Source organism: Bactrocera latifrons, unplaced genomic scaffold (assembly GCF_001853355.1).
Source record: "Bactrocera latifrons isolate USDA-ARS-PBARC rearing strain unplaced genomic scaffold, ASM185335v1 scaffold_9, whole genome shotgun sequence".
In the NCBI taxonomy this organism is placed as follows: Eukaryota; Metazoa; Arthropoda; class Insecta; order Diptera; family Tephritidae; genus Bactrocera; species Bactrocera latifrons.
The window spans coordinates 1,263,550-1,281,246 of NW_017537600.1; the positions used below are offsets into that span (position 1 = coordinate 1,263,550).

The following is a 17,697-nucleotide window of genomic DNA, read 5'->3' on the forward strand; positions in this document are numbered from 1 at the left end:
GTTATGATATGCTCTATGTCTGTAATTTGGCTTGTGTCGAAATTTCAGTATAGTCTTATTAGAAAAAGTGCTATAATTCTCAGCTTGAACTGATACTATAGACTTTGAAAGAGATTCCTTCTAATGAAAATAATTTGAAGTTAAAGCGACAAATATCACTAGTATTTGATGGTTGCTCAACTGTTCGGACCGGAGTTAGCTCCAATCTGCTCATTGAGTTTGGCCCTTTAGGGAGATTAGTGATAGATGTTGTTTCTAAATTGAATTGAATCTAAAATTTAGTTCAGGATGGAGTCGCACTGTGGCCAGGCGCTGCTTACAAGGCGCTTTCCAAAGTAAACAAGACTTTTTGAATCTGGCACGCCCTGGTGGCGCCATCTATATGTCGACTGGTGCGTTAGAATGAGTGAGAATTTCATGACATTTCATTGATTGAAAGTGAAATTATTGCGTTTTAAGTGTCAGTATGTTTGTGTTAGCGGTGCGAAAATGAGTTTCGAACAAAGATTCAACTTTAAATTTGTTTTAAAATTGGTGAACCTTTTCCCGCAACGTTTCAACGTTGATGAAGCAAGTTTATGGCGATGATTGCCTATGCTGTAGCAGAGTGCACGAGTGGTTGCAAAGTTTTCAAAATGATCGTGAGGACATAAATGACGATCAATATGTCGTCCATTCAAAATCCGTGATCACCGGAAATTCCACCGAAACTGTGCGTGATTTCATCAAAAATCAGTCGAAATCATTGTTGAAATTCATGGAAATGGAATTGAACATCTCCAAAATCCATCGATTTATCACATTTTTACCGGACATTTGGGCTTACGAAAGGTGTGTGCACGGTTTGTTCCGCACAAATTGACTGACGATCAAAAACGGCAAACATAACATTTTACCCATTAACCACTCCCCGTATACTCGTACACCTGATAAGGCGACTTCTTCCTTTTCGGAAAAATGCATTTGCCCATGAAAGGAAAGCGTTATGCAGGCGGCCATACTAGCGGCCATACCGGCCAACGAGCTAAAACACTCGGTCAACATGCCTTTGGATCGTTCAAAAAGCTCTATTGAAGCAGAAGGAGACTATTTTGAATAAAATAAATCGATTTTGCCGAAAAAGCATTTGTTCTGTTAAGTATTGTTTACGTTGGAACGCACCTTGTACTTTTTTTCTCCTGAATACAGCTGTTGTGCAAACTTATTACTGCACTGAGCTTATACGATTGCATTGATATCTAAAAGTCTCAAGAATTGCAGGACAATGAAGAATATTTTATCATAAAAGATATCAAAATGGTAAACATTTAAGAATAATGGAGAAGGCAAGTCGCTAAGCCTTCAGATATAGAAAAAATTATATTATGCGCTCAGACGTAGAATATGGTGGTTTTGGCGCTGGGTGAATCATGACGACATCTAACAAATATGCGATGTTTTTTAATAGTCACAAAATGCCAAAAATTTGCAGAATTATTTTTGTACTTCATATAAATAAATAAAAAAAAAACATAGCTATTATAAATTTGTATGAATTTATCGGCGCAATTTTGACTACAAATTTGAAACAAAAATTTTCAAATTAAAATCGACACGAAAAATAAAAAATACCAGTAGCAATAATTACATAAATTCTAACAACAATTAAGAGTACAGAAAATAAAGCAAAACTGTAGTATAGTGAGCAAAGTATGCCAGTTATGTATTAACAACTTGCAGAAATAATTTGGAATTTGGAAAAGAGCTTATAAAACTAGCGCAAATGAATGTGCTTGGATTTGTGTGAGAGAGCGAGCTACAATTTGCAGCAAAACAAGAAGAATGAAAGCATGAAATAACATAACTAACTGCATAGATGTAGTAGATATATATAAATAGTCTGTCTGGATTTATGAACGCGAAAAACAGGCTGTGATTACTAAACAATATAGCTACTACTGTATTGCTGTAGAAACTATACACATATGCATGTGTGTGTATGTACTCCACGAACACCGACGTGCTTGTTCTTTTTCGTATCCCATACATTCATTATTCAATTTATGCAATTTATGGCATTTCAGTTTATGTTTTATGACTGTTTCTATGCAGTTGTTTGGCGCACTACTAGTTAAAACGCCTGTAAGTATACCAAATAACACGCTGCAAACATTTTCATAAGCCGCGTAAATTATTAGCTGCACTTAATAAGCGTGCCGTGGCGCCACAAACGGAAAGTTTAGTACATGTAAAATTATTTGAAAACAAACTATTAAAATTGTTACTTATTATTAATGTGCTGTTGGAACTAACAAGTGTATTGCCACGTTAGTGGCGCTAGTTGCCAAAATATCTGTGGCATTTGTCGAGCACTATGTAAGCATGTGCCTCAAAGTTTACCAAAACAAAAAAAAAACTACACCACAAAGCGATTGTTTAGCATACAGGTAGCATATGCGCCTAAAAGTGGGCAAGCAACGTTGCTAGTCTACAGAAAATACTATATATTCTAGTATTAACTGCAAGTTAGCGGCAGCAAGCTATTTTCTAACAAAGCAAAGGCAGTAAAACAGCATTTTGTAATACACACATAGCACACAGTTGCCACCACCGCACTTAACGAGCCTAATCCGAAAGGTTTCAGTGTTATTATCGAAACGCTTTCTCACCTCTAAATCCGTTTTAGCTGGCGGAAAATCGAAATTATCTTCACTCGTTACGGTCTACTGCCTTGCGCCTGCCGCAATTTTATTTAATGTTGCATACTTTTCAGCGCCACCATGTAAATTGCTTGTTAGGCCTACTTAACAAGCATTCACTAGCTAAACGGACGTTTATGCAAACACACAGTTGCCAGCACAAATATATTTAAGTAGACTTTTGAAAATCCAATGCATTTTCTACATTTTCTTCATTTCATTAGTCTTCCATTTTGTCTTTGCTCCAGTCGTAAGCAGAAAGAAAACAAGTGGAGTCGGCATGCAAGGAATAGCTAATGTTAAATCACACTTCCTCTTACAACTGACAGCTGCTAACGTTAGTAATTTGCATAGTTACCATTACGTCTTGCAGCTATATTGTACATAATGACACAGTTGTTTTAGGAACGGTTTGATAATTGCGAGGCAGTTATTAAGTGTGCAGTTAAATGTGTGTGTAGCATTGCTACCTATCAATACATAGGCGACATGACCATTTCTGCAATACGAGTTCAAGTAATCCCGACGGTAATTTAAGTTAATGTTGCAATATATGGCAAATATACATAACCACATCGTGGGTAATAGGGGTGCCTTAAAAGTATTAACACTTTGCAAGAAATATAAAATTGACTACACACACGGACTAAAGATCTATTTATTTTCATATAATCGATTTAGTTTTGGTTATTTTAGGCACGCAGATATAGAACACAAACTTCAACTTAGTGATCTTAGTAGGAGATGATATCATCAAAATATACAGCCACTACATAAACATATAATAATGATGATAATTATGATAAAGAGGGTTTAATGGAAGATTGTCACAGCTCAAACCCCACAAATTTTTTCTAAGTTTTGTTTTTCTTTTTGTTAAAATAATAATAAGGGTACAATCCTAATCTAATTGAAGCTAAAATCTGTGAAGTTTTAACTCCATAAGTCTATTAGTGTTAGTTACCAAAGCTCTTTGTTAATGACCTCAACAGTTGGACCGGCGATTTTTGCGATGAAAATAAAATTAACAACGAGTTTTCTTGAAATTTTCTGTTTCTAATGTAATCACGCAATCGTAGAAAATGTCGCAGCAGTGTTTACCTTGTCACGAACAAAAGTGTTTGTGCGACATCAAACATTCAGGGATGGTCTTGAAGTCAACGAAAACTTGTCTCATGCGAGTTGTTCAAACACCTCTGTTAAGGACGATAATATCGAAAATGTTACAGATACAGAAAATGTTGTTTTGGACATCCAAGAGATAGCAGAGTATGTCAACATTTCTTATGAATTGACTCAGCTTTTTTTTTGGTTAATGCTTTTGTTAATGTTCTGGTTAATGTTTTGGTTAATATTTTGGGTATGAAGTTGACACTGGTAAACATCTACCAAAACATCTGAATATGTGGAAAACGACGTCGAGTAGAGGTCACCAAATGAATTTGTATTAAAATATTTGAATTTGGCTGACCAAAAAGCCCGTGTCATTTGTGATCAGCTGGTAAAACTTAATAGCTACAATTCTAAATACCAGAATTTTATGGAAATAAACATGTATTTAAAATGTTAAATAACATGTATGGAAGGGTTAAGTTCGGTTACAACCGAATATTTCATACTTTTGCAGCTGGCAAGCGTTACAGCTAGGGAAGTACCTCCAGGTACATAAGGCCCGTTAGTTATATGGCTGAGTTTTCATCCGATTTTATTTACTTTAAGAAAAAATATGCACCGTTATAAGAAAGAAACGCTTTTTTAATTTTATTGAAACAACTCACATATCGGTCGATATATGCAGTACAAAACAACCATTAAGTTCGAACATCTTTATGTTAGATATATAGGAGCTCGAAGAAGTATAGGCTCCTTTCAACCCATTTGTAACACATAGCCAGGAAACGATAATTCTCACCCATTGACCAATATTTTCGAACAAAAGTCAATTATAGGTATTGGGGCTCAAATATCGAGACCTAGAGGCTTGAATAGCTTTTGTTGGATTTGCGTAATTTTTGGCCATAAAGCGGCATACTCTAAAGGCATTATTCGTGCAGAGTTTCATCCCGTTAATCAGATGGAATTTAACATTGTATTATATGGCAAGTAGGAGTGGCTGAAGACAGGTAGAACACTGCATATGTAGTGCTTTCAGAAGATACTCTCGCTTCATTATAATTATCTCGGCCTTCTTTCTTGATTTTCCTAATTGTCTTTAAACTTTCAAATCTTCAAGTGCTTAGTCAATCTGGGAGCTCTAAGTTTTCTATCTGTACATCAGTGTTTTGAGGAAAATTGAATGTAGCTGAAAAAAGATAAATTTTCGATTCGGAGCGCAACTTTAATACCTTTGTTGACCTAGCTCATAGTATGCTAGCAATTCGCATGCGGAGATTCTTCGAACTGTTTATAGCGACAACTGGTTTTCTAATTCATGGCAACGACTGTCACTGGTGGACTGCAGACTTCGCCCTGCTACAGCAAAAGCTATCATCAGTTTTGGGAATAGACAGTCACATGATAATATATCAGCGTCGCTTATCACACAGCGGGTGGCTGACGAGATAAATCCATTTTTTCGTCAAAAACTTCTTCACTTTTTTGGCACAAACCTTTTTTTTTACCCAAAACTTCAGTTAAAATTTTCCCGCATGTATGTTTTTTCCTGTATTTAATCCTTCAACCAGCATTCTTCCACAGGATTACTAGCTTCTAGACGGCCAGACTTTTGAGCGTTATTTCAGTCAACACGCGTATTTTAAATCGTGTTAACTGCGTATGACGAAATTTCTACTCAAACAGGCATATTAAGTGGGCAGTGTCTAATATATACACTAATAGTGATATGAGTGTATTATCAGGAAGACAAAACCGCTTTATGAGATACACCATTGATACACTACGAGAAATCGTCAATACTGCGAAATATGCAGTAAGTGGCAAAAGATGGAAAGGTGGCACAAAAAAGTACTGCAGGCTTATAGCCCCTGTCAAGAATTCGTTCCAGTCATTTTCAATAGCAAAAGCAATGAATTCCGTAATACTGAATACAGCACCATTATGGATACAAGGTTACGCTAAACAAATAATTGCAGTGCATGAGAGTAATACGGTAAGCGCTTTCCGGGCTATATCAACCGATGCGGAGTAAGTAGGCCACTCAGCATCAGCTGTAGGCGCCTAATAGTAGTATCGGCAAAGACAGAGAAGAGGAACAAGTGCATCAAAATGTGGCACTGGCATTGACGCTGGCGATCATCATGGAACCTGGATTTCCATTAAGCTAACGTGCGAAAACTAGTTTTCTATCACGTGAAAAAGCATCTCATCTTCCAACCGAATCAAACTAAAAAGTGGAAATTGATTTTTTGACACCTAACCCCTTACCCTTTCCCCAGATCACATATAAAAAAAAATTTAACAATCATCTCCATAAATAATCGTCAGATTTCATAGATACAGTGTTGGATGACTTAAATATGATTTTTTTTTTTTACTACAGTGGCAAATAAGCAGGAACTTGAAGCTAAAGTTATTTTGTTATTTCATTCAATTTGGAAATTTTTTAGGAGTCTGAAAGAGAGATCTATCTTACACCGAAATTTTAAAATCATGTTTTATTATTTTCAATAATTTTTTTCGCCTTCAACCACTACCCAAAAGGAAATTGAGTAGTTGAATTTTGTAGTTTTAAAGAAGGTCAACATTAATATCTTAGCTAAATTTTTTACGCCATTAACTCTTCCTTAAATTTATTCGAATTTATTTATAATTCTTTTTCTTACCGTTTTCCTTCTACCTGTTTGTTTCGAACTTTTGTTGATGAAAAAGAAACTAAACAACAAATAAATACCATGCACTTGACAAAAGTTTTTCTACTTAGAAACTGAAACCCAAGGAATTAACACTCAATTTATACAAACCGTGAAGCCTACTAACTACCTACCTACACATGTACACAGGTATGCCAGAGTGTTTGTGTGGATATTAGCTTCGTAAGAAAACTGTACAACGTTACCCAAGCGCTGAAGCATTTAAGACACAAATACATATAGATTGCAGTGCATATGTATGTAAGTAAACCAAAATCTTCTCTTTTCCACAACTACACATATACACACTAATACATATATGCCAACACGCATATCCGCTTTTGACAGCATCACACTTGAAAAGTTTTACACAAACTGTAGTTTCGGTTAAGGCTGATTAGCTATTTGTGGGGCTTGAGCATGGCAGCAATGGCGGCAGAACTGTTGAAGAGTGTGTAGTCGGCGGCAGAAATCGTTTTCCTGGCTTAGGCAAGCGAATTGGGTTAAGAGTTCATCTATATATATTTGTGTATATAGTATGGAATGTTTATTTCCGCAGCGTTGTTGTTGTTGTCGTTGTTGTCGTTATTGTTGCTATTAGCTGCTTGTTGGTTTTTGGTAACGATCTAAGTTGATTAGGCGTTCGGTTTGGACTACCCGAAAAACTTTATCCTTAAACGATTTACAGTTTGTAAAATAAACGAAATCAAGTGCTAAGACGCGCCAGCGAGGGTGGTGCGCACTTACGTGCAAGTGTGTGTGTAAACATTTGTGGGTTTGATAAGAACTTTGCAGCAATACACATATTTGTAGTTTATATGTATGAAAGTTCGTAATGAAAGCATGTAATTAACTGTCTCATATATGTATGCCATTAAGTAACGGAAACCATATATTGAAATAAATACAATATTAGCATGAGTACTCATATATGAGAACGCTACATGAATGGAGAAAGGAAATGTTGATAGAAGTGATGCCGATAGCCGATGTTTAAGTAGAGATATCACCGAGATTCTTTGATTCTTTTCAATATGTGGCATATAATTTATCATCTCACGGCTTTAAAGATATAAATTTCATTTTAAACTTACCTTCATAAACCGTTAAAGTAGCATCAGCTGATACTGCATCACCAACGCCGTTTTCAGCTACACATTCGTAAGGTGCATCATCGCGACCGGCACGTACCGGTTCTATGCGTAGTATGGATATACCGCCGGGTTGTTCTAGAACCGTATAACGGGATTGCGTGCCTGAAAAATAGGTATTGCACTTGAGTGTTGGAACTATTATTTAAATTTTTTTTCTTAAAAAATTAACATAACTCCTGTTTTTTGAAAAAAAAAACTTTTTAAATAGAAATTTTGATTGAAATTTAGCAACAGATTTATATGTATATAATTATTTCTAAAATAAAATACTACTTTCGAAACTGAATTTGAGGATTGTGTTCTATTTAGGAGAGATTCTGGAGTATATTTGGTTTTCGGAGGAGTCCTATAAAGTAGTCCTACTAAATAAATCCAGATCAAAAACAATTAATGTAAATTATTGTTTAGAAGACCACCTTCAGCGAGGAGTTTGTGGTAAGTTAGTTAGTGTTTGAACGAATAAGAGTAAAGTAACTGATTTATCAGTTACTGTTGGAATAAATAATATTTTTTTAACTTCTCGTTTATACAAATTCCAAATATTTCTTCCAAAAATGAGATTTTTTCACAAAAATAATACAATAATTTTATGCTCAACTCAACGCCATGTAGGAGTACTTCAAGTATTTAAAATAATATAGTATTTCTTAAATGACTAAAAATTTGTCTACTTACCAGATAATTTCTTCGAACTCTTGCGCCAAACAATCGATGGTGGTGGATCGCCACGAGCAGCACAGTAGAAGCTTGCCACACCGCCCACGCGTACACCCTGGTTTTGTGGCTTCTTGATGATCTCCGGTGGATCTGCGGAATAGAAAAAGAATGAAATCAAAATTAGTAATATTCAGCAGACAAAAATCAAGCAGAAGATCGATGAGAGAAACGATGAGCGAAGCACTGGCACTACTTCGAAAAAGCTAAAAGCAACTTCTATATATTCTACCAACCCCTTGCATGGAGAACAGCACGACGCTACCTGGCAATGAACAGCGTATTCTGAAAATATCTCAGCATCGATACATTCGAACTGTAAAAGACAAGCGTAATGGAAAAAATTCACAATTCCATTTCTAATGCCACAAAAACCCTATCAACAACGCGCACACATGAGCAACTTTGAGCTGGAAAAAATGCAGAATTTCGCTCCACAAATACGGCAGCGAGAGTCCTGCAGTGCTGGAAAAGAGCACGTAATAAGCTTTACCGCTAAGTCTCTAATCAAATGAAAGTGTTGTTTGTATGATTGTATTCATGTTCATGTGTGCCAGGTGCACGTAAGTGAGGATAACATATATGTATGTGTATAACAAAAATTTCAATAAAAAATATAGCGAAAGATAGAAAAATTTACTTTTTTAGGATAACAGAGTATATTATTTTGTGTGTTTGTGCAGAAATGTGTAAATGTGCATATTCACTTTTTATAGTATTATTAGAAAGTTTTTATTTATTATTAACGTCTGTACAGCTGTATATAGAAAATATGTATATTTTACAGTACGAGTTACAGTTTAAAAATACGCAAAATTTTTTTTATTTTGATATTAAGTTAAGTTTTTCTGAATTTTCCCTTACGTTAAGTTTTTTATGCTACGTTACGTTAAAATTTTCATGTTATATTTCCTTACGTTTTTATGCTGCGTTAAGTTTTTTGTGTCAAGTTATGATTAGTTTTTTATGCTACGTTACGTTAAGTTTTTTATGTTACGTAACGTAAAGTGTTTATGTTTCGTGACATTTACTCTTTACGTGACGTTATTTATGCCACGTTACGTTAGGTTAAGTTTATTTTATGTTACGTCACGTAACGTGAACTTGTTTAGGTTACGTTACGTTTAGCTTTTTATGTTACGTGACGTTAAGTTCTTTTATGCTAGGTTACGGAAGGTTTTTTAAGTTTGGTTAAGTTATGATACGTAACTTTATGTTAAATAATTTTATGAAATATTATGTTATATGGTGATTTGTTATATGTTGATGACTTAAATACAGGTATTAAGGACACCTAAATTTTTAACAGTTAGTAAGTTTTATATTTTCATATTTACTTATGTATGTATTTATATATTATTACTTATTATAAGTACGGCTGTAGGTACATGTATGTATGTACATATGTAGAAAATATTATTCACCGCATAAGTTACTCTAGTTATTTTTTTATATTTTATTTCTATGTGAGTTTATGTTATGTGCTTTCTTACGTTACGTAAAGTTAAGTTACGTTATATAAGATTAAGTTACGTTATGTTTTGTTACGTTTAATTTTATGTTAAGCTATCTCAAGTTATGTTATGTTAACCCTTTCGCCTACTTATATGATGTTTTGATATTTTAAGCAATGCAATGTTATATGCTCTTATTATATATCTCAAACTATGTCAAGCCATGTTAAATCTGCTATGCTATATTATATTACGCTATGTTATGTTACATAGTATTATTTTTGTTTTTTTTTGGTATTTTTTGTTAGTTAAATTTGTAAAGTTGTTAAAGTAACAAAAGTTTTTAAGGTTATGTTAAGTTCATATAAGTTTTATTTGAACAATGTTATTTTATGCTATGCCAATTTATGTTATATTATCCATTCCTACATATGACATTTTAAATACTGCAATTTGCTACATTTCACTGTTAAAAGCTGTATTGTTCAAGCTATATCATGTGAAGTTACGCAATGTTATGTTACGTGAAGTTGTGTCGCAATATGTTATGTAAGATTTAATTTTTTATTACTTAATTTTAAATTATGTTTTTAGCAAGTTTTCTCTGTAATGAGTATATATTTGTATCATAATTGACTTATCTTTTACTATATTATGCTCAAATACTCAATTTCATAAGAAGTAATGCTCAATTTGTGTAACAAAATTACAGTATAAGCCCAAGTTATGGTAAGCAGAAGCAATATTTTTTCAAATTTGTTCACTCTCCTTTCAATTTCTTCTACTATCGTCTGTGATATGACATTGACCCCTAAATGCATGCTTCTAATGAGACATTACTGTTGACGGCTTTGTCTATTGTGCGAAAATTGTTGCCGGCATAAGATTTCCGTATATCTATTTTGGAATTTATGTAAATGTAAATTTATGTATTTATTTAAAAATTTTTTCGCATCTCTTTTTTTATATAATTTTTTTTTTTTTTTTTTTTTTTTTTTTTTTTTTTTTTTTTTTTTTTTTTTTTTTTCATTGAAACCTCATTGTCGTGTGGCATTTATAGAACATCCTCTGGTAAAATTCATGTTGCGCTGACATATCCTGACTTACACGCACGCATGTACAATTATTTATTTATTATTATTATTGTTTTATCTTTAGCTGTCTGTTTTTGCTTTTTCGTACGAGTTTTTTTCGATTCGAAAAATTTCATTAAAATTACATGTAATATTTAATGGAGTTCTGTTGTATAATATTACTGCAAGCGCCTGTTGGTGTTGTTGTTGATTTTTCATTTATTTTAGGCACGTGAAATGCAAAATTAATTTTTCATGAACAAATATTTATAACGGTAGTAAGAGTGAAAATGCTTTTTGTATTTATATTGATGTGCTCGTCAATGGTGGCTGCACGCAGGCAACCACACACACATGTCAGTCACATGTATGTATATTTAAAGTGTTGAAATAAGATGTGAAGGAAGTGGTGTGTACATAGTGAAAGTGAAATGGTGTTGTGGGATTGAAATTACTGTTATAGAAATATAAAAAACGAGACAATGTGTAATTTAAATTAAAAGTTCAAAACGTTTTGCACAGAGCAGAATCATAAATATACCGCTACATAGCTGCCCCAGAAATTTCTTGAGCCTAAATAAACAGCAACTGGAAAATTATATACCCATTTTCAAAGAATAGACCCCAAAATGTGTCTCCGAAAAGTTTGAAAATTAAGTTCGTAGCAGCAAATAAACAGCAATCTTAAATTATGCAGTGTTTTTCAAGGAGGGGATACTTAAATAAGCCTTCTACCAGAAGTTCTTAACAGAAAATAAACAGGAATTCCATTAATATGCGATAATATGCGAGTAAAAAATTTTAAATATGTTTCTACCGCATTCCACCAAAAGATTTTTAACAGAAAACAAACAGCGACCTTAAAATTATGCAATATTTTTCGAGGATAGGATACCCTAAATAAACATCTACGAAATTCTGCCAGAAAGTTCCTAACAGAAAATGTGCAATAGCCCAATTAATATGCTATATTTTTCAAGGAGTGGAACCTTAGAAAAGTCCCTACAAAATTTTACCAAGAAATGTTTAACAGAAAATAAACAGTAACCCTAATAATATGCTATATTTTTCGAAGGTTAGAAATCTAAAAATGCCTTTACACAATTTCACTGGAAATTTCAGCTCATAAAACATACTGCAACCACAAAAAGAAGAGCAAGAAAAAGAGCAGAACCTTCAATATGTTCTTTATCAAATTCCATCAGACATTCTTTATCAGGAAGCGGCAACAACCCTAAAATTGCAACATATTTTCAAATGTAGAACTTGAAGAATTCCAGAAGTAAATTTTGAACAGAAAGCTTATCTCAACAGCAATAAAGGCAATATATTTAAGGTGATGTTATTAATATTAAAGCATAGTTTTATGACCCGTATACTTTTTAAGACTTTTTTGTATTTAAATAATGTAATTTTATTAAAGAGTAGATTCTTATATATGGCAGAAATAGAATTAACGAGCAAGCCATTACCATGAATCCTAAAATTATATAATATTTTTAAGCTTTAGTACTCTTGTCCAAAGGAAAATTGAAGTATACCTTTAAGCGACAATACTTGTTGAGTCTTTCTTTCAATTTCTAATTTAACAACTATGAGTTCAACTACAATTATGCTCATGGAATTGCCGCTTATATCAAAAAATAATCGCCGTCAATTTTTAGATTTTCCTGCAGCTTTTATATAAAACTAAGCTCACTGAAAGCCACATATACAACCAAACAACTGCAAATTAGCAAAGCGAATTTCTAGAACGCCATTTTTATAACACAATTCATAACATTATCGCGCTGACAAAGCGCCACTATAACTCAAAACTTACGTGTTAGATATTGTATATATGGAAAATCCGAAAAATTCGCATCTGCAACACACAGGAACATTATAATTTCATTTGTTTCGAAATTGGCTTTGTTTTGTTTTGTTATGGTTTTAAGTTAATTTAAATCATAGTATTTTTAATTTGTAAACAAATTTATTATATATACAGTGACATTTATATGTATGCTATTGTTTTTAATTTGATTATATTTGTTGTTGCACTGCACTTTTACACAACGAATGTCGATGCAAATGTACGTGAATAGGTGACTCGCTATTTCCAGCGTTTTGTTCTTTTGTTTTTGATTTGCATCACATTGTAGTAAGTAAATTAGTTGTATTCATATTTTAATTAGCATTCTGTCTGTTTGGTTTAATGTTTACCTTTTGCTTATTATATATTAATACTATAGAGCATATGCTTTTGTTTTCTAAATATTAAAGCAATTTACAACACACATATTGTTTTGAGTTTAATTTAAAAATTTCATTAAAAAGTAATGATGTAATTGCTAATTAGTTTCCCTTTTACTGCTGGAGTAAATTTTTGTGTAGCATAGTTTTAAGCGCAAAGGGAAAATTATTTTTTTTCAGATCCTAAATTTTACCCACACAATAAGTACAAGAGAGCACAATGCAACTGGAAGCTTAGAAGCTTACTTGAGTAATTATGGTACTCTGGTCTTTTCGTATAATTTATAATTATAATTTTAGTATAAAATCGAAACTTGTTTAAATAACCTAGGACAAAATATTACATACTATAGAAATTCTAAGATAATATTTAAGAAATTTAATTTAGTAAAAGACACTTATACTACAATATACTATATAATTAGAGCCTAGTTTATGGTAAGCTATGTCAGATACTTAATAAAATACATATTAGAAAATCCATAGGTTGTAAAGTAAAATATTTTATATGCGAGGTATGCTGTAGTAGGGATCACAAGATGAACATAATCGATGCTAAGAAACAAATTTTATAATCCCCGATTACCTCAATGCTGTGGTACGGAGCTAAAAGTCTAAACAAGGATCACCATAAATAAAAGTTACTTAGTGAGCAGCAGAAGAGGCCATTTTAGGGACAGACCTGTAGAACATTAAGGACGAAATACTAAAATTCGAAATGTCGGAAGAAACGTCTTTAATTGGCTACGCGAACTACATAGCAGCAGTACTCACAACACGAGACACAGAGGCAATCCGAAAAAAGCTGCATCATATCATGATACAGATGCAAACATGGCTTATCTCACATAGTCTATAGCTCGCTACAGAAAAAATAGAGCTACTCTTGCTGATGAACAAGTACATTGCTCTCGAAATAAGCATCCAAGTGACTAAGGATGCTATAAAGACACAAAAAGCTGTGAATTACTTAGGCGTCAGACTGGATCTCAGATTAGCCATTTGTGTAAAAATCCAGCACGAAGCAGGAAAGGCAGCAAAGATCACATTCTATCCTAGCAGTCCAATAATCCACATAATACAACCTGCGCAAGAAAAAAGAAAGCTCCTAATGTCAACAACCCCCAGGGTCGTACTATACGGAGCAGAGTTGGTAAAAATGCAAAATCGGCGTAAGGTATTGGCCAAAGAGCAGCGCAGGCCTCTTAGTTGCAGTAGCTTACCGAACTGTGGCAGGTGACGCAATATCATTGACCTGCTAGCGCATGAAAAAAGCTGTGGGAGCTAGAGAAAGCAGATAAAAATAGCAAAAGCGCAATTGACCGAATAAAGAAAGAAACTATACTCGCATTACAACGATGATGGGAGAAAGAGCGTAGCGGCAGATGGACGGCCACAGATCCATTAGAGATTTAAACTTATGAACAAGTCGCAAATTTGGAGAAGTCGACTTCTTCAGGTAATATCCGGACACGTATTTTTTAGAAAACACCTTCATGGAATGGGTAAAGTAGAAGAGCGGTGATGGTGATGAAGACGAAGTAGAACACACATTTTATAAACTTAAAATATGAATAACAAAATAGTTTCACTATATGCCGCTCCGAAGAGCATGCTATACAAATGCTTCTCATATAAATGTCTACCTCCTCTTAACAATATGACAAAACAATGCTTTTTTAGAATCATAACTCATTTCATACTTTTTTCTATCCACACCAAAACTTTTCGCATTAAAGTGTATATTGCCAGCGGCCAAAATTTCTTCTGCGTTTTATGCTCAATTTCGACTATTCAATATTTAACACCCACTTAACCTTTCTGCATTTTTTTTACTTTCTTTGAATTCATATTTAATAACTCTCGTTTTTAGAAGCATAGCTTTTATTTCCATAGGGGCATGCAATTTTGTCCATTTATACGAGCTACGAGGCAAACGAAACCCCCGAGCGCCGGCAATTAATGGATTAACCCATAAAAAGTTTGTCTGACATAATAATTAACTTAGTTTCGGTGTTTATTATATGGATAATGCTGTCGCTTGATTTGAGTGTTAAAAATGCAATGAAATTCGATAATGACCACAAGTGATTGTTAACAGCAGAAGCAGACATCAATAGAAATTATGGAATTATTGCTTTATGGCAACTACATTACTTCCAGAGTCGTGGGAATATTGATAAACAGAACTTTTCCAGAGAAAATGATAATGCAGTACTTACATTACTTTTTTCTCATTACAAGTCTTCAGTGTCTCATTTTTCTCTTTTGAGACATTCAGTTTCGAAATTATAGAAAATAAAAGAAATATACTGAAGTGAAACTTCTTGCAAAAAACCAAACTTCTTTGCATAAATATAAGGTGATCACCCTTTTCAGAAAGCGACGAGTTTTCTTTTCAAGCTGTTTAGCTTAATACAAGTGCTTTAATAATTATGAATTTTATCTTAATGTATTTAATTTTAAATTTTTTGAATATAAAATAGGTGGCAACCCAGCAAAATATTATTATCTTTAAGTGTTTTGTTTAACACTTTAGATGTAATAATGTTTTTTTTTCAGTTTAATTCATTTTAAAAAAATTACTTCAATAATAAAACAGTTGGCAACCCTTTTTAAATATTTTTATTTTTTTAAATAAAAGATTGAGATAGTTTTTAACTTATCCATATTGAATTACTTCCCGAATTACAACAATTGTAACGAATTAAAATTCCAATAAAGGTTGCCACCTTTTTATGAAAATGAAAAATATATTTTCGTTTTTAGTTTAATACAAATACTTTAGTAGCTACGAAATTTTCCTCAATTTAATTAATTTTAATGAAAACAGTTGGCAACCCTTTATAAATATTTGTATTTTTTATTTAAAATTTTCAACAATATTAACGAATTAGAATTTTCAAAAAGTGAAAAATATATATTTTTTGTTTAATACACACATTTGAGGAAATATGAATTTTTTCTCCATTTATTTAATTTTAATAAATTTAATTTAAAAAATCGGTTGGCAACCCTTTCTAAATATGTCGAATTTTTATTTGAAAGATTGAGGTACTTTTTAGGTGATCCATTTTTCCCGCATTTCAGCAATTTCAAAGAAACCACCCTTTTCAAAAAGGGAGCCACATATTTTTCAAAGAGTTTGGTTTAATACACATACTTTAGTAGTTACAAATGTTTTCCCAATTGAGTTAATTTCAATAAATTTAATTTAATAAGAAAAAAACAGTTGGCAACCCTTTCAAAATATTTTTATTTTTTATATAAAATTTTGAGATACTATACTTTTTAAGTTATGCACATTTGAACATTTCTTGTAGTTGAAATATTTTCACGAATTAAAATTTCTAAACAGGTGGCAACCTTTTAAAAAAAAAAACTTCGTTAAACTAATTTAACTGTATGACAGTACTGTAACAATAATTTTTTTTTATTGTAATATAAATTTCTCAAACCTTCTAGAGTACTAACATGTGGCAACACTGCTAAATTTTTTTCTGGTCTTTTACCCTTTTAAATACATACGTTTTTACCTAAACTTATAATTTTCAAGTTTAATTAAATTTTTTTTTGAATAGGTGGCAACACTGTAAAAAAATATTTGTATCTCATTAATTTTCATGCTTATTCGTTCCGTCAAATTTTATACCTTAAAGGTTTCTATCGGTTCTATAGGATTTCAAAATATTTCCATTAAAATCCCCCCATATTCGTCACCACAAATTGGCTTAAACAAGCAACAGTCGAAAAGGCAGGTCATGCAAAGCACATAGCGTACCGTTAATGTGTTATATAACACATTCACACAAAGAAATTTGCATATGCCGCACACACGCAAATACACACATAAAGGCAGGTTGCATATTTTCGTATACATATATTGGGTATCTACTGCCGCCAATATCACCAACATTTACGCAATCAAGCGCTGTATTGATTGTAATCGAACGGCGTTTACACCAAATACGGATCTCTGTTCTCCGCTCTCCGTCTCATGGCGCTCTTTTTATTTTACGCGAAATTCGCGAATGTTTTACTTCTCCCCCGATTTTTATTTTATAAATTTCTTCCTTCCTTTGCGTTTAACGCCACAACTTTGCCAGCTTCTTGTATTTGTATTTGCTGTTATGTTGAGTTTTCTTGATTTTGGTCGCATTTCATTTGCTTTATTTGCCATTGTCTGTGCAATTTTAAACGCTTTGTCGCCGAAAACGTTGAAAATCGTTACGAGGTTACACGTACCAAGGGAAAATGCGAGAACTCAGACGTGGGAGGCATAAGAAAAATATGTGGAGAACAAATAAAAGGAAAAACACACGATTTCGTATAATTTAAATTGAAACTGGCATCAGTTCGAAAAATTGTTTTTTCTTTTTGTTTTTTTTTGTAACAAAGCTGAGGGTTTTCAGCGCGCATGCTGTCTGTCTGAGAATTTTGGGGCAAAGCAAAAACACAAAAATAAATAAATGGTGTTGCCTATGACAGCTGAACTGCTACATGCATATTCATTTGGGTTTCTACCCATTTGGGGGTGTAAAAAAAGTAAAGGTAAAAATAAAAAAATTATATAAAAAAAA

General features: G+C 32.9%; 1 protein-coding gene across 7 annotated transcripts in view; it reads right to left on the minus strand.

The window, feature by feature from the left end:
* Positions 1 to 17,697, minus strand: part of LOC108977466 (tyrosine-protein phosphatase Lar) — a 486,678-nt gene that overhangs the window by 299,739 nt on the left and 169,242 nt on the right. For 6 of the 7 annotated variants that reach the window (XM_018947162.1, XM_018947157.1, XM_018947163.1 and 3 more), the window contains exons 2-4: positions 12,705 to 12,746; positions 8,317 to 8,448; positions 7,582 to 7,743 (exon numbers count right to left, since the gene is read on the minus strand). In XM_018947162.1, the coding sequence (XP_018802707.1) occupies positions 7,582 to 7,743; positions 8,317 to 8,448; positions 12,705 to 12,746 (336 nt within the window). The remainder of the gene's footprint in view (positions 1 to 7,581; positions 7,744 to 8,316; positions 8,449 to 12,704; positions 12,747 to 17,697) is intronic. The other variant, XM_018947161.1, reaches the window with a different exon arrangement.